This window comes from Lepisosteus platostomus, chromosome 6 (genome assembly GCF_059453375.1).
Source record: "Lepisosteus platostomus isolate fLepPlt1 chromosome 6, fLepPlt1.hap1, whole genome shotgun sequence".
Taxonomy (NCBI): Eukaryota; Metazoa; Chordata; class Actinopteri; order Semionotiformes; family Lepisosteidae; genus Lepisosteus; species Lepisosteus platostomus.
The window spans coordinates 12,276,980-12,297,720 of NC_142616.1; the positions used below are offsets into that span (position 1 = coordinate 12,276,980).

Consider the following 20,741-nt stretch of genomic DNA (forward strand, 5'->3'; position numbering starts at 1 on the left):
GCTGACCCTCACACACACAACACTGACCCTCACACACACCCTCACACAATGACCCTCACACACCCTGATGCTGACCCTCACACACACAACACTGACCCTCACACACACCCTCACACAATGACCCTCACACACCCTGATGCTGACCCTCACACACACCCTGACCCTCACACACACACAACACTGACCCTCACACCCTGACCCTCACACACACCCTGACCCTCACACACCCTGACGCTGACCAACACACACACAACACTGACCCTCACACACACCCTGATGCTGACCCTCACACACACCCTGACGCTGACCCTCACACACACACAACACTGACCCTCACACACACCCTGATGCTGACCCTCACACACACCCTGACGCTGACCCTCACACACACACAACACTGACCCTCACACCCTGACCCTCACACACACCCTGACGCTGACCCTCACACACACCCTGACGGTGACCCTCCCACACACACCCTGACGCTGACCCTCACACACACCCTGACGCTGACCCTCACACAATGACCCTCACACACACCCTGACGCTGACCCTCACACACACCCTGACGCTGACCCTCACACAATGACCCTCACACACACCCTGACCCTCACACACACCCTCACACAATGACCCTCACACACACCCTGACGCTGACCCTCACACAATGACCCTCACACACACCCTCACACAATGACCCTAACACACACCCTGACGCTGACCCTCACACAATGACCCTCACACACACCCTGACCCTCACACACACTGATGCTGACCCTCACACACACACACACACACTGTCACACACTGACAGACAGATGGGCACGCTGACACCGACGCACACAGTAGCTCCACAGTGTTTATTCATCAAAACCAAAGCACACAAACAGAAAGAACACAGAACAGAAAGTACAAGATGGAGCCGGTGGTTCTGCTGACAGGCCCGGCAGGGCTCTGGTCCGGTGGTACCGGCTCTGTGAGTGTCAGTACACCAGGGGGAGGGGATGAGCTGCTGCCCATGAAGTCCTGATCCAGTTTAACTGCAAGGACTCGTGATACTCCGGTTCTGACCCAGTTCTGTCATGCAGGGCAGCAATTGTATTTGTGACCCAGGTGCGCTGGTCAAGATGAGCGGGGTCCATTCTCCTGGTTCTGACCCAGTCCAGAGTGTGAGGCAGCAGACCCACTGGTGTGGGCTATGTCAGTGCATGTCCAGGGTGTGGTTCTGGTCTCGGTCCCGGTCCTGCCCTACAGCCCGATGGTGTAGGACCGGCCGGCGGGGTTGTGGATCGCAGAGCAGACGGGCTCAGTCACGGCCCACTCGTACCACACCTTCCTCCCGGAGTTACAGCGCCAGAACCGGACACCGACCACATCACCCCTGGAGAGAGGGATCGGCTGCTACAGAGAGAGAGAGAGAGAGAGAGACACTAGTCTGAAGTCATATGAATTGTTGGTACAAATTCATTTGCATTATGAATCCTCAGTCATAACATCACAAAGGAAAAAAACTCACAACCTGTATTTTATTTTTCATAAAATTGAATAAAATGATTCAAAGAAAAAAGAGTAATTCAATATGTGAAATGTCTGTATGTACTATACATCAGATCCCCAACTGTGTGACTATGAGTTATTCTTAATTAAATAAAGACTTAGGCTGATTTTATTGTGAGAAATTATTGATTATCTTGATTAACAAACGTTATACTGAGAACTCTCACAATTTGACTGATTTGAAACTACAGTACCTTAACACTGCACTGAGAGAGAGGGGTTAATACAGACACACTGACTGACTGGACACTCCAGTACATTAACACTGCACTGAGAGAGAGGGGTTCATACAGACACACTGACTGGACACTCCAGTACATTAACACTGCACTGAGAGAGAGGGGTTCATACAGACACACTGACTGGACACTCCAGTACATTAACACTGCACTGAGAGAGAGGGGTTCATACAGACACACTGACTGGACACTCCAGTACATTAACACTGCACTGAGAGAGAGGGGTTCATACAGACACACTGACTGGACACTCCAGTACATTAACACTGCACTGAGAGAGAGGGGTTCATACAGACACACTGACTGACTGGACACTCCAGTACATTAACACTGCACTGAGAGAGAGGGGTTCATGCAGACACACTGACTGGACACTCCAGTACATTAACACTGCACTGAGAAAGAGGGGTTAATACAGACACACTGACTGGACACTCCAGTACATTAACACTGCACTGAGAGAGAGGGGTTCATACAGACACACTGACTGGACACTCCAGTACATTAACACTGCACTGAGAGAGAGGGGTTCATACAGACACACTGACTGACTGGACACTCCAGTACATTAACACTGCACTGAGAAAGAGGGGTTCATACAGACACACTGACTGACTGGACACTCCAGTACATTAACACTGCACTGAGAGAGAGGGGTTCATACAGACACACTGACTGACTGGACACTCCAGTACATTAACACTGCACTGAGAGAGAGGGGTTCATACAGACACACTGACTGGACACTCCAGTACATTAACACTGCACTGAGAGAGAGGGGTTCATACAGACACACTGACTGACTGGACACTCCAGTACATTAACACTGCACTGAGAGAGAGGGGTTCATACAGACACACTGACTGACTGGACACTCCAGTACATTAACACTGCACTGAGAGAGAGGGGTTCATACAGACACACTGACTGGACACTCCAGTACATTAACACTGCACTGAGAGAGAGGGGTTCATACAGACACACTGACTGGACACTCCAGTACATTAACACTGCACTGAGAGAGAGGGGTTCATACAGACACACTGACTGGACACTCCAGTACATTAACACTGCACTGAGAGAGAGGGGTTCATACAGACACACTGACTGGACACTCCAGTACATTAACACTGCACTGAGAGAGAGGGGTTCATACAGACACACTGACTGACTGGACACTCCAGTACATTAACACTGCACTGAGAGAGAGGGGTTCATACAGACACACTGACTGACTGGACACTCCAGTACATTAACACTGCACTGAGAGAGAGGGGTTCATACAGACACACTGACTGGACACTCCAGTACATTAACACTGCACTGAGAGAGAGGGGTTCATACAGACACACTGACTGACTGGACACTCCAGTACATTAACACTGCACAAAGTTATAAAATAGTAATTAATAATAATGTTCTTACTTTGAGTGGAAAGAGGATTGGGAACCAAGAAAACATCCCAGCGGAATGAGTCTCCGGTCTGATACCTGAAACACAGAGCCTGTAGTGAGACTGACAGGGCCGAGGAGCTGAGCTCAGTGTGGGCACACGATCAGCGCGAGAGTGGAGCTGGCGGTCGAGGCGCGAGATACTGACTGAGCGTGATGTCTCCGTACAGCGTGGTCTCGAAGTAACCGGCAAACCCATGCAGGACGGAGTTACAGTCGACGGAGAAGCGCAGATACTGGTACCGGTTGTTGTTCATATCTGGAGAGAGAGAAGGGGAGAGACTGGATCAGTGTCCCGCTGGGAGACTCTCTCCTCTCTCAGCCCCCTGCTCCTCTCTCTTTCTTTCCTTCAGCCCCCTGCTCCTCTCTCTCTTTCTCTCCTCTCAGCCCCCTGCTCCTCTCTCTCTTTCTCTCCTCTCAGCCCCCTGCTCCTCTCTCTCTCTCTCCTCTCTCAGCCCCCTGCTCCTCTCTCTCTCTCTCCTCTCTCAGCCCCCTGCTCCTCTCTCTCTCTCTCCTCTCTCAGCCCCCTGCTCCTCTCTCTCTCTCTCTCCTCTCTCAGCCCCCTGCTCCTCTCTCTCTCTCCTCTCTCAGCCCCCTGCTCCTCTCCTCTCAGCCCCCCGCTCCTCTCCTCTCTCAGCCCCCTGCTCCTCTCCCTCTCAGCCCCCTGCTCCTTTCTCTCTCTCCTCTCTCAGCCCCCCGCTCCTCTCCTCTCTCAGCCCCCTGCTCCTCTCCTCTCTCAGCCCCCTGCTCCTCTCTCTCTCTCCTCTCTCAGCCCCCTGCTCCTCTCTCCTCTCAGCCCCCTGCTCCTTTCCCTCTCTCTCCTCTCAGCCCCCTGCTCCTCTCTCTCTCCTCTCTCAGCCCCCCGCTCCTCTCCTCTCTCAGCCCCCCGCTCCTCTCCTCTCTCAGCCCCCTGCTCCTCTCCTCTCTCAGCCCCCTGCTCCTCTCCTCTCTCAGCCCCCTGCTCCTCTCTCTCTCAGCCCCCTGCTCCTCTCTCTCTCTCAGCCCCCTGCTCCTCTCTCTCTCTCCTCTCTCAGCCCCCTGCTCCTCTCTCTCTCCTCAGCCCCCTGCTCCTTTCCCTCTCTCTCCTCTCAGCCCCCTGCTCCTTTCCCTCTCTCTCCTCTCAGCCCCCTGCTCCTTTCCCTCTCTCTCCTCTCAGCCCCCTGCTCCTCTCTCTCTCCTCTCTCAGCCCCCTGCTCCTCTCTCAGCCCCCTGCTCCTCTCTCCTCTCTCAGCCCCCTGCTCCTCTCTCCTCTCTCAGCCCCCTGCTCCTCTCTCAGCCCCCTGCTCCTCTCTCAGCCCCCTGCTCCTCTCCCTCTCTCTCCTCTCTCAGCCCCCTGCTCCTCTCTCCTCTCTCAGCCCCCTGCTCCTCTCTCTCTCCTCTCTCAGCCCCCTGCTCCTCTCCCTCTCTCTCCTCTCTCAGCCCCCTGCTCCTCTCCCTCTCTCTCCTCTCTCAGCCCCCTGCTCCTCTCCCTCTCTCTCCTCTCTCAGCCCCCTGCTCCTCTCTCTCTCTCTCCTCTCTCAGCCCCCTGCTCCTCTCTCTCTCAGCCCCCTGCTCCTCTCCCTCTCTCTCCTCTCTCAGCCCCCTGCTCCTCTCCCTCTCTCTCCTCTCTCAGCCCCCTGCTCCTCTCTCTCTCAGCCCCCTGCTCCTCTCCCTCTCTCTCCTCTCTCAGCCCCCTGCTCCTCTCTCTCAGCCCCCTGCTCCTCTCTCAGCCCCCTGCTCCTCTCCGTACCTGTGTTGGGGTGTGTGAAGGTGAAGCAGGCCTGGGGCTCAGCCAGCTGGTGGTAGTTGTGCAGTCTGACCACGTACGGCGTCTCGAACTGGCTGTCGGGGTCCCGGTCGCGCTCCCTGCACCCGCGCACCTCGTTGTACAGCTTGGAGGAGGAGAGTGGCGCCAGGAAGGAGGTGTAGGAGCAGGGAATGCTCACTCCATCAGCTGGGAGAGAGGGAGAGAGATGACTTTTTACCGATTCAATTCCCACACCTGTCTCCTGGCCTGTCAGGCCGACAGACACGGAGTCGGACAGTCACACAGGTATACAGGCGGCAACAGCCGTCCAGCTGAGGGTGGGAGCTCAGAGCAGCGGCAGCAATGGATTATGGGTACGAATATCAATTACCGCTGTGTCCAATCAGGATGGCTACAGGGCCCGAAAAGAAAACCTCAGTCGGCCTGGCTGTGGAGACAGCGTCTCGGCCAGCGGCGGTTTCGCCCGTATACAGCAGTCAGTCCGCTGCCCCTCCTCCTCCTCCTCCTCCTCCTCCCACCCTCAGCTCACATGCAGACAGCCATTGACAAGCTCAACCGAAGACAAAACAAGGCCAGATACGGGCTCTCCCAAAATCGCCACACTGCAAACTCAGTCACCGTCTCTCCAAACGGGCTCCGGGGGCTCGGGGCGGCCGTGTCCCGCGCGTACCTTTCAGGAAGTGCTGCGCTCCGTTCAGGCACTCGGGGGACAGCTCGTTGTCCCCGAAGGACCCCAGCAGCTCGCTGACGATGATGTCGGCCTTCTCGGGCGCCGCCCAGTCCCGCATGTCGCACGACACCACGGTCACCTGGTCGCCCCACTCCTCGAACCGCCAGTTCTCCAGCCTGAGAGCGAGGCGGCGGGAGAGCGCGCGTCAGCTGACGTCTGCGCCCCCGCGGGGCTGTCTGCGGCTCTGCCTGTCTGTCTGCGGCTCTGTCTGTCTGTGCCTGTGGGAGTCTCTCTGTACCTGTCTGTCTGTGCCTGTGTGAGTCTCTCTGTACCTGTCTGTCTGTGCCTGTTCCCGTCTGTCTGTGCCTGTGCGAGTCTCTCTGTACCTGTCTGTCTGCAGCTCTGCCTGTCTGTCTGTCTGTGCCTGTGGGAGTCTCTCTGTACCTGTCTGTCTGCAGCTCTGCCTGTCTCTCTGTCTGTGCCTGTGTGAGTCTCTCTGTACATGTCTGTCTGTGCCTGTGCCCGTCTGTCTGTCTGCAGCTCTGCCTGTCTCTGTCTGTGCCTGTGTGAGTCTCTCTGTACCTGTCTGTCTGTGCCTGTGTGAGTCTCTCTGTACCTGTCTGTCTGTGCCTGTGCCCGTCTGTCTGTCTGCAGCTCTGCCTGTCTCTGTCTGTGCCTGTGTGAGTTTCTCTGTACCTGTCTATCTGTGCCTGTGTGAGTCTCTCTGTACCTGTCTGTCTGCAGCTCTGCCTGTCTCTCTGTCTGTGCCTGTGTGAGTCTCTCTGTACCTGTCTGTCTGTGCCTGTGCCCGTCTGTCTGTCTGAGCTCTGCCTGTGTGAGTCTCTCTGTCTGTGCCTGTGTGAGTCTTTCTGTACCTGCCTGCCTGTGCCTGTGTGAGTCTCTCTGTACCTGTCTGCCTGTGCCTGTGTGAGTCTCTCTGTACCTGTCTGCCTGTGCCTGTGTGAGTCTCTCTGTACCTGTCTGTCTGTGCCTGTGTGAGTCTCTCTGTACCTGTCTGTCTGTGCCTGTGCCCGTCTCTCTGTACCTGTCTGTCTGTGCCTGTGCCCGTCTGTCTGTGCCTGTGTGAGTCTCTCTGTACCTGTCTGTCTGTGCCTGTGGGAGTCTCTCTGTACCTGTCTGCCTGTGCCTGTGTGAGTCTCTCTGTACCTGTCTGTCTGTGCCTGTGTGAGTCTCTCTGTACCTGTCTGTCTGTGCTTGTGCCCGTCTCTCTGTACCTGTCTGTCTGTGCCTGTGCCCGTCTCTCTGTACCTGTCTGTCTGTGCCTGTGCCCGTCTGTCTGTGCCTGTGTGAGTCTCTCTGTACCTGTCTGTCTGTGCCTGTGGGAGTCTCTCTGTACCTGTCTGTCTGCAGCTCTGCCCATCTGTCTGTGCCTGTGCGAGTCTCTCTGTACCTGTCTGTCTGCGGCTCTGCCCATCTGTCTGTGCCTGTATGAGTCTCTCTGTACCTGTCTGTCTGCAGCTCTGCCTGTCTGTCTGTCTGTGCCTGTGGGAGTCTCTCTGTACCTGTCTGTCTGCAGCTCTGCCTATCTGTGCCTCTGTGAGTCTCTCTGTACCTGTCTGTCTGCAGCTCTGCCTATCTGTGCCTGTGTGAGTCTCTCTGTACCTGTCTGTCTGCAGCTCTGCCTATCTGTGCCTGTGTGAGTCTCTCTGTACCTGTCTGTCTGCAGCTCTGCCTATCTGTGCCTGTGTGAGTCTCTCTGTACCTGTCTGTCTGTCTAGTCCCCCCAGCCTTCCCCAACTGGTCAGTCAGCCCCTCGGTCAGCTGGTCAGTCAGTCAGCCAGCCCCTCGGTCAGCTGGTCAGTCAGTCAGGCAGCCCCTCGGTCAGCTGGTCAGTCAGTCAGGCAGCCCCTCGGTCAGCTGGTCAGTCGGCCCCTCAGTCTTACGTGACGACAGCGTTGGGGTTCTTCTCCACAGCGTACACCTTGATGTTCCTGCCTGCCTGCTTGGCCGCGCGGAGCGACGCGTTCACGAGGGGACCCCTCCCTGCACCCAGGACCATGAGCACCCTGAGAGAGAGGTGAACACCCCAACACCATCAAGAGTCAGGCACAGGGAGAGAGCACAGGGAGAGAGCACAGGAGGGAGAGAGCACAGGAGGGGCAGGGCACAGGGAGAGCAGGGCACAGGGAGAGCAGGGCACAGGGAGAGCACAGGGAGAGAGCAGGGCACAGGGAGAGAGCACAGGGAGAGAGCACAGGGAGAGAGCACAGGGAGAGAGCACAGGAGGGGCAGGGCACAGGGAGAGCAGGGCACAGGGAGAGCAGGGCACAGGGAGAGCAGGGCACAGGGAGAGCAGGGCACAGGGAGAGAGCACAGGGAGAGAGCACAGGGAGAGAGCACAGGGAGAGAGCACAGGGAGAGAGCACAGGGAGAGAGCACAGGGAGAGAGCACAGGGAGAGAGCACAGGGAGAGAGCACAGGGAGAGCACAGGGAGAGCACAGGGAGAGAGCAGGGCACAGGGAGAGAGCACAGGGAGAGCACAGGGAGAGAGCAGGGCACAGGGAGAGCACAGGGAGAGAGCAGGGCACAGGGAGAGAGCACAGGGAGAGAGCACAGGGAGAGAGCACAGGGAGAGAGCACAGGAGGGGCAGGGCACAGGAGGGGCAGGGCACAGGGAGAGAGCACAGGGAGAGAGCACAGGAGGGGCAGAGCACAGGAGGGGCAGGGCACAGGGAGGGCAGGGCACAGGGAGAGCACAGGGAGAGAGCAGAGCACAGGGAGAGAGCACAGGGAGAGAGCACAGGGAGAGAGCACAGGAGGGGCAGGGCACAGGGAGAGCACAGGGAGAGAGCAGGGCACAGGGAGAGAGCACAGGGAGAGAGCACAGGGAGAGAGCACAGGGAGAGGGCACAGGGAGAGGGCACAGGGAGAGGGCACAGGGAGAGGGCACAGGGAGAGGGCACAGGGAGAGGGCACAGGGAGAGAGCAGGGCACAGGGAGAGGGCACAGGGAGAGGGCACAGGGAGAGGGCACAGGGAGAGGGCACAGGGAGAGGGCACAGGGAGAGAGCACAGGAGGGGCAGGGCACAGGGAGAGCAGGGCACAGGGAGAGCAGGGCACAGGGAGAGCACAGGAGGGGCAGGGCACAGGGAGAGCAGGGCACAGGGAGAGCAGGGCACAGGGAGAGCACAGGGAGAGAGCACAGGGAGAGAGCACAGGAGGGGCAGGGCACAGGGAGGGAGCACAGGGAGAGAGCACAGGGAGAGAGCACAGGGAGAGAGCACAGGGAGGGAGCACAGGGAGGGAGCACAGGGAGGGAGCACAGGGAGGGAGCACAGGGAGGGAGGGGCACAGGGAGGACTGCAGACTTACTGTGTGTTGGTGTCTCTCTCTTCCTCCGGCACCCTGTCCAGCAGACACTTGTACACAGCCTGCAGAGAAACGCAGTGAATGACCGGACCCTAGTACCCCCTGCAGCCCCCCGGGGGAGGAACAGGCCAGGCCCCCCTCCCCTATGGCTGTCCCATTCTCTCACCACCCACCCCTCCAAATCCACTCTCTCATTCCACTGTAATTGCGTGGGACAAAACTGGCAAGTAATGAACTGTTCACAATTCTGTACCCAATCGCTTTGGGATCTTCTCAAACGGTATTGCGGTAACAGGTGGGATCGTGGCGCAGTGGTAAGCGCTGCTGTCTCTCAGACCCGGGGTGCTGTCTGTGTGGAGTCTGCATGTTCCCCCGTGTCCATGTGAATTTCTTCTGGGTGCTCCAGTTTCCTCCCCCAGCCCAGGGACATGCGAGTCAGTAGACTGCTGGGGTGTGAGTGTGTGCCTGTGTCTGGTGAGAGTGTGTTCATGTCCGTCTCTGTCTGGCACGAGTGTCTGTGTCTCTGTGGTTAATCCCACGGCAGGATGCGGTAAGCAGACTTCTCTGCACCAAGATCGTCTCCTCACACCTCTCTGAAACACTCTCACCGGAGACGGTGCATTACCTGCTGGTACTGGGAGTACTTAATGGGGTCTTTCTCAAACACTTCGTATGTCTGAGACTCCAGATTGTCCATCAGAGGCTGAAAGAGAGAAGGGTTCATATAGACACACTGACTGACTGGACACTCCAGTACATTAACACTGCACTGAGAGAGAAGGGTTCATATAGACACACTGACTGACTGGACACTCCAGTACATTAACACTGCACTGAGAGAGAGGGGTTCATACAGACACACTGACTGACTGGACACTCCAGTACATTAACACTGCACTGAGAGAGAGGGGTTCATACAGACACACTGACTGACTGGACACTCCAGTACATTAACACTGCACTGAGAGAGAGGGGTTCATACAGACACACTGACTGGACACTCCAGTACATTAACACTGCACTGAGAGAGAGGGGTTCATACAGACACACTGACTGACTGGACACTCCAGTACATTAACACTGCACTGAGAGAGAGGGGTTCATACAGACACACTGACTGACTGGACACTCCAGTACATTAACACTGCACTGAGAGAGAGGGGTTCATACAGACACACTGACTGACTGGACACTCCAGTACATTAACACTGCACTGAGAGAGAGGGGTTCATACAGACACACTGACTGACTGGACACTCCAGTACATTAACACTGCACTGAGAGAGAGGGGTTCATACAGACACACTGACTGACTGGACACTCCAGTACATTAACACTGCACTGAGAGAGAGGGGTTCATACAGACACACTGACTGGACACTCCAGTACATTAACACTGCACTGAGAGAGAGGGGTTCATACAGACACACTGACTGACTGGACACTCCAGTACATTAACACTGCATTGAGAGAGAGGGGTTCATACAGACACACTGACTGACTGGACACTCCAGTACATTAACACTGCACTGAGAGAGAGGGGTTCATACAGACACACTGACTGGACACTCCAGTACATTAACACTGCACTGAGAGAGAGGGGTTCATACAGACACACTGACTGACTGGACACTCCAGTACATTAACACTGCACTGAGAGAGAGGGGTTCATACAGACACACTGACTGACTGGACACTCCAGTACATTAACACTGCACTGAGAGAGAGGGGTTCATACAGACACACTGACTGACTGGACACTCCAGTACATTAACACTGCACTGAGAGAGAGGGGTTCATACAGACACACTGACTGACTGGACACTCCAGTACATTAACACTGCACTGAGAGAGAGGGGTTCATACAGACACACTGACTGACTGGACACTCCAGTACATTAACACTGCACTGAGAGAGAGGGGTTCATACAGACACACTGACTGGACACTCCAGTACATTAACACTGCACTGAGAGAGAGGGGTTCATACAGACACACTGACTGACTGGACACTCCAGTACATTAACACTGCACTGAGAGAGAGGGGTTCATACAGACACACTGACTGGACACTCCAGTACATTAACACTGCACTGAGAGAGAGGTTATAACAGACAGTGACTGGACACAGACCTGCAGTGGGGATTGCAGATAGTCTTCGTAGCCCTTGGCAAAAAGCTCATAGGCATTAGGAGGTGGGCGGTTCTGGTTCAGGTACTCCAGGTATTGCAGGTAAGAACGGAAATCTTTGTCACTGTGCCGACTGGACCCAGTAAAGATAAACTGTGCCTCCAACTGAGGGAAAGAGACCAACACAGAGTTTTGAGTCACTCCTCACACAGATAGATAAATACAGACTCTAATATAGACCCTAGAGTCACTCCTCACACAGAGAGATTAATACAGGCCCTAATATAGACCCTAGAGACACTCCTACACAGAGAGATTAATACAGACACTAATATAGACCCTAGAGACACTCCTCACACAGAGAGATTAATACAGACTCTAATATAGACCCTAGAGACACCCCTCACACAGAGAGATTAATACAGACACAATATAGACCCTAGAGACACTCCTCACACAGTGAGATTAAAACAGATCTTTGATCTTGATTAGCGATTAACTGAGATTATAATCAGACTCCACTGACACTGACAGAGCAGTGTGAGACTCTCCAGGCTGGACTGGACTGACTGGACTGTGATCTTGATTAGTGATTGACTGAGATTATAATCAGACTCCACTGACACTGACAGAGCAGTGTGAGACTCTCCAGGTTGGACTGGACTGACTGGACTGTTACTGGGTGTGTTTGTCAATCATCATCTTACCTTGAAAAGCCGGAATATAATTCGCTGGTGAGCTTTAGACAAGACAGGAAACCCCTTCTTATTGGTCAGGAAGATGCTAGTGGGCAGAATAGCTGCTTTGATTGGTTCGCCAAGCCATTTGTCAATCACAGCATCAGAAGGCAAATCTGCACCAATCTCAATTGCTGAGGGAAGAGCAGAGCAAAATATTTAATTAGTTCAAACTGTCTTGAACACTTCGTTGTACCAGCTAATAAAACAACAGACTTCCACTGAAGCCTTTATTGTTTGCTAATCACAAAACAACACTTATATATTGCCTTTTGGACTGAGTGTCTCTCCTATTGTATATGTTTATTCAGGAGGGAGTCCCTGTTGTTTCTAATTGAAGTATTGCACAGGAAACTTACATCAACTAGCAGTGTTCATGTACTGGAGTGTCCAGTCAGTCAGTGTGTCTGTATGAACCCCTCTCTCTCAGTGCAGTGTTAATGTACTGGAGTGTCCAGTCAGTCAGTGTGTCTGTATGAACCCCTCTCTCTCAGTGCAGTGTTAATGGACTGGAGTGTCCAGTCAGTCAGTGTGTCTGTATGAACCCCTCTCTCTCAGTGCAGTGTTAATGTACTGGAGTGTCCAGTCAGTGTGTCTGTATGAACCCCTCTCTCTCAGTGCAGTGTTAATGTACTGGAGTGTCCAGTCAGTCAGTGTGTCTGTATGAACCCCTCTCTCTCAGTGCAGTGTTAATGTACTGGAGTGTCCAGTCAGTCAGTGTGTCTGTATGAACCCCTCTCTCTCAGTGCAGTGTTAATGTACTGGAGTGTCCAGTCAGTCAGTGTGTCTGTATGAACCCCTCTCTCTCAGTGCAGTGTTAATGTACTGGAGTGTCCAGTCAGTCAGTGTGTCTGTATGAACCCCTCTCTCTCAGTGCAGTGTTAATGTACTGGAGTGTCCAGTCAGTCAGTGTGTCTGTATGAACCCCTCTCTCTCAGTGCAGTGTTAATGTACTGGAGTGTCCAGTCAGTGTGTCTGTATGAACCCCTCTCTCTCAGTGCAGTGTTAATGTACTGGAGTGTCCAGTCAGTGTGTCTGTATGAACCCCTCTCTCTCAGTGCAGTGTTAATGTACTGGAGTGTCCAGTCAGTCAGTGTGTCTGTATGAACCCCTCTCTCTCAGTGCAGTGTTAATGTACTGGAGTGTCCAGTCAGTCAGTGTGTCTGTATGAACCCCTCTCTCTCAGTGCAGTGTTAATGTACTGGAGTGTCCAGTCAGTGTGTCTGTATGAACCCCTCTCTCTCAGCGCAGTGTTAATGTACTGGAGTGTCCAGTCAGTGTGTCTGTATGAACCCCTCTCTCTCAGTGCAGTGTTAATGTACTGGAGTGTCCAGTCAGTGTGTCTGTATGAACCCCTCTCTCTCAGTGCAGTGTTAATGTACTGGAGTGTCCAGTCAGTCAGTGTGTCTGTATGAACCCCTCTCTCTCAGAGCAGTGTTAATGTACTGGAGTGTCCAGTCAGTGTGTCTGTATGAACCCCTGTCTCTCACCCAGGCAGATCCTCTTGTTATAGTCACAGAGTGTTCGGAATGAATGCCACCTGTGGAGACAGAGAGAGAGACAGACCGGTCAGGAACAGAGCGAGAGTCGAGCGAAGACGTCCAGCCCGTAGCCCCCGGCACGAGAGGAGAATTCAGGAGACAGTCCCACAGAAGAGAGGAGAAGCTCCGCAGAGACAGCGCAGAGCCCGTGACCTCACAGTGACCTCACGGCGAGGTCATCGCCCTCACCAGGTCCAGGTGCTCTCGTCCTCGCTGCCGTCCTCGCTGTGCTGCAGGGGGTCGTTCTCGATGATGTCATCGCGCACGTCCGCGGGGGCCATCAGCGGCACACGCACCCAGAACTGATGAAGAGCAGGCCAACACGGCGATCAATTATCAATCAGGGAGTATCGAGCAGTGTACTGCTTACTGACAACCATGTAGGAGTGGTGTGTGTGTGTGTGTGTGTGTGTGTGTGTGTTACCATGCAGGAGTGGTGGCCGGTGTGCAGGTGCGAGAGCAGGATGCGGGCCAGGTTGGCGTTGTTCTCTCCCCGCAGGGTGTGTGTGTGTGTGTGTGTTACCATGCAGGAGTGGTGGCCGGTGTGCAGGTGCGAGAGCAGGATGCGGGCCAGGTTGGCGTTGTTCTCTCCCCGCAGGGTGTGTGTGTGTGTGTGTGTGTGTTACCATGCAGGAGTGGTGGCCGGTGTGCAGGTGTGAGAGCAGGATGCGGGCCAGGTTGGCGTTGTTCTCTCCCCGCAGGGGGAGCATGAAGGCCAGGAGGCCCAGTGTGTGTGTGTGTGTGTGTGTGTGTGTGTGTGTGTGTGTGTGTGTGTTACCATGCAGGAGTGGTGGCCGGTGTGCAGGTGTGAGAGCAGGATGCGGGCCAGGTTGGCGTTGTTCTCTCCCCGCAGGGGGAGCATGAAGGCCAGGAGGCCCAGTGTGTGTGTGTGTGTGTGTGTGTGTGTGTGTGTGTGTGTGTGTGTGTGTGTGTGTGTGTGTGTTACCATGCAGGAGTGGTGGCCGGTGTGCAGGTGCGAGAGCAGGATGCGGGCCAGGTTGGCGTTGTTCTCTCCCCGCAGGGGGAGCATGAAGGCTGGGAGCCCCAGGTAGGCGGAGAAGTTGAGCTCCTGCATCAGCGCCTGGGACAGGGACACACAGAGAGAGGCCGCGTCACACTTCAGCACCGGAGAGACACCCGCACGGGGGACAGCACTGCCGAGACCTCCGCCGGCCTGCGGCGCAGCCTCGCTGCCGAAACAACCCCCACGGCCCAGATCTGCCCTTCCTTTGCCCCACGACGCGCTGTGCGCTTTCCAACACGTTTGCGCGGATGGATGTTTGATCTTCACTTCAACAATACTGATATCGATAGAGGCGATCCGATTCTACAAGTAACGCTGAAAATGTTTCTTTGTTCATTCAACAAAACAAAGTCAGAAATGCCAGTCTCTGCTGTGGAATCAATAAGTACACCTCCGAGCTTCAGTAGCTGGTGTCACCCCCTTGGGAGGGATCACTTCTTGTGGGCGTTTCTTGTAATTGAACAAGTTAATAGGTTTTTTCCCTGCTGAAAAGAGAAGAAAGAAAACGCAACGTTTCAGCCGTGGAGCCTTCTTCAGGCGTGAGAGGTTGCGAGGTTGTGAGAGGTTTCTTCCTACAGCGACTCGGGAGAAATGTCTGCCCTCTCCTCCGTACAGCACTCCTTCAGCTGGGTGGTGTTTGAGGGCTGTCTTGCGTGGACGGTCCTCTTCAGGTCCCGCCCCAGCAGTTCCGTGGGGTCGAGATCTGGGCTCTGACCCGGCCAATCCGCAACCTCCCACTTCTGCTTCCTGGGCCAGTCTTCTGTGGATCTGCTCGAGCGGCTCGGCTCCTCGTCTTGCTGCAAGGTCCACTTCCGGTTCAGCTTCGGCTGTTTGACAGATGGCCTCGCATGCTCCTCATGTTCTCTCCGGTACACTGTGGAATTCCTGGTTGACTCTATGATGGCGAGCTGGCCAGGCCCTGAGGCAGAGGAGCATCTCCAGACCACCAGCACGGTGGTCTGGAGATGCTCCTCTGCCTCAGGGCCTGGCCAGCTGGTATGAGGTTCATCTGCTCAAAGGCAGTTTTGGGTTTTCGCCTAACATGACGTCTGGCGTCGTGGCCAAACAGCTCTACCCTCGTCTCACCCGTCCAGAGCACACTGTTCCACTAGCCCTGATCTTCACCTCGGAGCTGTCTGGCAGCAGCTTTTTGCGAGCGGAGGCTTCTCCCTTCCTGACCTCGCGGGCAGGGCGCGGTTGTGCGGTCTCTTTGGGGTGGTGGACTCCGGCACTTCGACACGGACTGAGGCCAGACGTGCCTGTCCATCCCTTGATGCCGTCCTGGGGTTCTTGGAGACGCCCTGTGGCATCTTTCGGCCAGCCCTGGGGCTGAATCTGGTGGGAAGAACTGGCCCAGATTGATTGCCAGGGGTGTGACATGTTCTCGGTTTGTAGGTGATCTTTCGGCCGGTGGGGTGATGGACTACAGACTGCTGGGAAATGGCTTTAAAACCCTTCCCAGACGCATAGGCATGAACACTCTTTCTTCTGAGGGCCCCAGAGAGCACTTTTGGCATGATGCAAGACCAAACCAGACCACAGGTTTCTGATGTTTATAGAAGGCAGTGCCCTCGAGCTACTCTCTAATGATGGTGGGCAGCTGCGTCAGCATGCGTAGGCTGCAAAGGAACAAGTAACAGGTTTATTCCATGCTGAAAAAAAGAAGAAAGAGAACACAACGTTTCGGCCGTGGAGCCTTCTTCAGGTGTGAGCCTACAGATGCAGCCATTCAAAGTGAGCGGTACAGACACGTACCGGAGGTAATTGGCTACGGCGTCACACATCGTGATGCAAGATGACGCGGGGGACCGCGGTACGTGATTGGTTGACCGACAGGGGCACTCGTGGTCCGTTGGTCTGTCGCAGAAAGACTTACAGTAAACGTCTTTACTGTGCCCGTTGTAGATATTGAATTTTACCACTGAAGGGAAATCTTAGTAGCCGAGCATAAAAAGAATAGGAGCATACTGTAACCTGAAGAAGGCTCCACGGCCGAAACGTTGTGTTCTCTTTCTTCTTTTTTTCAGCAGGGAATAAACCTGTTACTTGTTCCTTTGCACTCTCTAATGATGTTCTAATCATTTGCTCCTGTTTTGGTGCACCTGATTCTAATTTCGGGCATGTGATGCAATGATAAAGCGAGGGGTGTATTAACCTTTTCCGCACAAGGAAATGGCATTTCTGTTGATGTGAATAGCAGTGTGTGCGACTCACCGCTTCTGAGTTTTTGCGGATGCTCTCCAACTCCGAGTCCGCCTGGATCCATGGAGACAGCTTCCCGACTATTAGTGTGTTCCAGTCTGGAATGGCAACCAAGAGGAATGAGACTGGACGTTACACAACACACACAGAACAGACCCCACCACACCCCCACTGGACACACACACACACACACACAGAACAGACCCGACCACACCCCCACTGGACACACACACACACACACACACAGAACAGACCCCACCACACCCCCACTGGACACACACACACACACACACACACACACACACAGAACAGACCCCACCACACCCCCACTGGACACACACACACACACACACAGAACAGACCCCACCACACCCCCACTGGACACACACACACACACACACACAGAACAGACCCCACCACACCCCCACTGGACACACACACACACACACACACACACACACAGAACAGACCCCACCACACCCCCACTGGACACACACACAGAACAGACCCCATCACACCCCCACTGGACACACACACACACACACACACAGAACAGACCCCACCACACCCCCACTGGACACACACACACACAGAACAGACCCCACCACACCCCCACTGGACACACACACACACACAGAACAGACCCCACCACACCCCCACTGGACACACACACACACACACACACAGAACAGACCCCACCACACCCCCACTGGACACACACACACACACACACACACACACACACACACACACACACAGAACAGACCCCACCACACCCCCACTGGACACACACACACACACACAGAACAGACCCCACCACACCCCCACTGGACACACACACATACTCTCACCTCTTCCTGAAAGCAGCAGGTCAGATCGGGTCTGAGCTCCAGGTCGAGATCGGGCCGGTTCTGCATCAAACTCTCGGCGAAACCGAGGATGAAATATCGGCATGCAGAGGAAATCAAACCTAGAAATGAATACAGACACACTGACTGACTGGACACTCCAGTACATTAACACTGCACTGAGAGAGAGGGGTTCATACAGACACACTGACTGACTGGACACTCCAGTACATTAACACTGCACTGAGAGAGGGGTTCATACAGACACACTGACTGACTGGACACTCCAGTACATTAACACTGCACTGAGAGAGAGGGGTTCATACAGACACACTGACTGACTGGACACTCCAGTACATTAACACTGCACTGAGAGAGAGGGGTTCATACAGACACACTGACTGACTGGACACTCCAGTACATTAACACTGCACTGAGAGAGAGAGGTTCATACAGACACACTGACTGACTGGACACTCCAGTACATGAACACTGCACTGAGAGAGAGGGGTTCATACAGACACACTGACTGACTGGACACTCCAGTACATTAACACTGCACTGAGAGAGAGGGGTTCATACAGACACACTGACTGACTGGACACTCCAGTACATTAACACTGCACTGAGAGAGAGGGGTTCATACAGACACACTGACTGACTGGACACTCCAGTACATTAACACTGCACTGAGAGAGAGGGGTTCATACAGACACACTGACTGGACACTCCAGTACATTAACACTGCACTGAGAGAGAGGGGTTCATACAGACACACTGACTGACTGGACACTCCAGTACATGAACACTGCACTGAGAGAGAGGGGTTCATACAGACACACTGACTGACTGGACACTCCAGTACATTAACACTGCACTGAGAGAGAGGGGTTCATACAGACACACTGACTGACTGGACACTCCAGTACATGAACACTGCACTGAGAGAGAGGGGTTCATACAGACACACTGACTGACTGGACACTCCAGTACATGAACACTGCACTGAGAGAGAGGGGTTCATACAGACACACTGACTGGACACTCCAGTACATTAACACTGCACTGAGAGAGAGGGGTTCATACAGACACACTGACTGACTGGACACTCCAGTACATTAACACTGCACTGAGAGAGAGGGGTTCATACAGACACACTGACTGACTGGACACTCCAGTACATGAACACTGCACTGAGAGAGAGGGGTTCATACAGACACACTGACTGACTGGACACTCCAGTACATTAACACTGCACTGAGAGAGAGGGGTTCATACAGACACACTGACTGACTGGACACTCCAGTACATGAACACTGCACTGAGAGAGAGGGGTTCATACAGACACACTGACTGACTGGACACTCCAGTACATTAACACTGCACTGAGAGAGAGGGGTTCATACAGACACACTGACTGACTGGACACTCCAGTACATGAACACTGCACTGAGAGAGAGGGGTTCATACAGACACACTGACTGACTGGACACTCCAGTACATGAACACTGCACTGAGAGAGAGGGGTTCATACAGACACACTGACTGACTGGACACTCCAGTATATTAACACTGCACTGAGAGAGAGGGGTTCATACAGACACACTGACTGGACACTCCAGTACATTAACACTGCACTGAGAGAGAGGGGTTCATACAGACACACTGACTGACTGGACACTCCAGTACATGAACACTGCACTGAGAGAGAGGGGTTCATACAGACACACTGACTGACTGGACACTCCAGTACATTAACACTGCACTGAGAGAGAGGGGTTCATACAGACACACTGACTGACTGGACACTCCAGTACATTAACACTGCACTGAGAGAGAGGGGTTCATACAGACACACTGACTGGACACTCCAGTACATTAACACTGCACTGAGAGAGTACCGATGGCCTGTTTCACCTGCTCTGTCAGATGAACCCAACTTTATCTGAGAGTAGGGGTGTTACCCCAGTGTCCTGGCCAAATTTCCCCCTGTCCTTTACCAGTCATGGCCTCCTAATAACCGCCCTCTCTGAACTGGCCTCATCACTCTGCTCTCCTCCCCACTGAGAGCTGGAGTGTGTGAGCGGACTGGAGCATCATCCAGGTGGGGCTGCACACTGGGGGGGTGGAGGGGATCCCCATTACCTGTAAAGCGCTTTGAGTGGAGTGTCCAGAAAAGCGCTATATAAGTGTAAGCAATTATTATTATTATTATTAACTTCGCGCGGCGGGTGACGTCACCGCCGCCTGACGTCACACCGACAGCGGTTGAAAAACTCTCGAGAAGCTGCTGCGGATTCTCGGCTTTATGTCCACAGTCCCGGAGCGGGCCGCGCTCACGCCGTTTCCCGTGTGAAACCTCTCCGGCAGCGCTCACGGCATTTAGAAGAAAAGAAAAACGACGAACGTGCTTCCCCGCGTCACACCGGCAGCCGGTATTTACAGGTTGCGAACTAAAGTCGGTCATGTTATCGAGCTGGAAGAGACGGGGCTCGGAGCAGGTCCGGCTGGATCGGAAGGTTCTGGACATGCGAACCCCGACAGAGCGGCCCGGCTCTCACGTGCTGCTGCAGCACCCCACAACCGGCCGCCCCCCCATCCCCCTCCTCAAGAAAGAAACGCACAGCGACCACGGCTGCTCATTACCCGAGTCTAGCGACCGCCGCTAGCGTGTCTGCCACTTCGGGGACGGAGTTAAGATCCCGGCCGCTGGAGACCCGACTCGCCGAACTCACGGACGCCATCTTTACCCCCTGTCTGGCCGACAGACACCGAGACCCACAAGCCCGGCGGAGCGGCGGAAGAGAGGGCTCACTTCGGAAACGGGCGCCATCTTGGCTCCGGCGCTGACTTTGAGTCGCTGTAGAAAAGAACCGCGCTCTGATCCAAAATGGCGGCACACCGGGATCAGTTTCACGTCCCTTTTCCCCGGTCTCTTAGCAACCGCGTCAGGCGCGGGCACGCACGAGTGATCGAAGGGCCAATCATTTGCAGGACTGGCTTAGAGTGACAGTTGACTCAGCCAGTGGGAGAGAAGCTAGGGGGGCATGCGATGAAAGGTGGATCCATACAGCCAATCAGCGAACGGAAGGGGAGGGGTACTGTGGGTGTTGGGTTTCGGTGAGACAGGAATTCCGAGATTTCGTAGCGAGACTGCGCGCTGGCAGTATCTTTCCCGCGTGCTCGGCCGAGGCAAGGCTAATTAAGCAATTACTGGAGGCAGGCGCATCATGCAATCAAATTTAGCAGTCTTTAAGGTCCCTT

The 20,741-nt window shown here is 54.5% G+C and overlaps 1 protein-coding gene across 2 annotated transcripts; it reads right to left on the minus strand.

Moving 5' to 3' along the window:
* Positions 1-845: 845 nt before the first annotated feature.
* On the minus strand, positions 846-20,337 carry prmt5 (protein arginine methyltransferase 5). Of its 2 annotated transcripts, XM_088634307.1 has the most exons (16): positions 20,124-20,337; positions 17,481-17,599; positions 16,642-16,727; positions 14,350-14,484; positions 13,593-13,705; positions 13,353-13,402; positions 11,833-11,996; positions 11,129-11,290; positions 9,621-9,698; positions 8,999-9,057; positions 7,569-7,691; positions 5,665-5,840; positions 4,977-5,180; positions 3,396-3,506; positions 3,222-3,286; positions 846-1,401 (listed from the first exon to the last, which is right to left on the minus strand). In XM_088634307.1, exons 1-16 carry the CDS (start codon positions 20,219-20,221, stop codon positions 1,249-1,251), a joined length of 1,896 nt encoding a protein of 631 aa, XP_088490433.1. In that variant the 5' UTR covers positions 20,222-20,337; the 3' UTR covers positions 846-1,248. The 2 variants fall into 2 exon arrangements, with proteins under 2 accessions (XP_088490433.1, XP_088490434.1); XM_088634308.1 differs by lacking the exons at positions 14,350-14,484; positions 16,642-16,727; positions 17,481-17,599; positions 20,124-20,337 and adding an exon at positions 14,030-14,290.
* Positions 20,338-20,741: the final 404 nt, after the last annotated feature.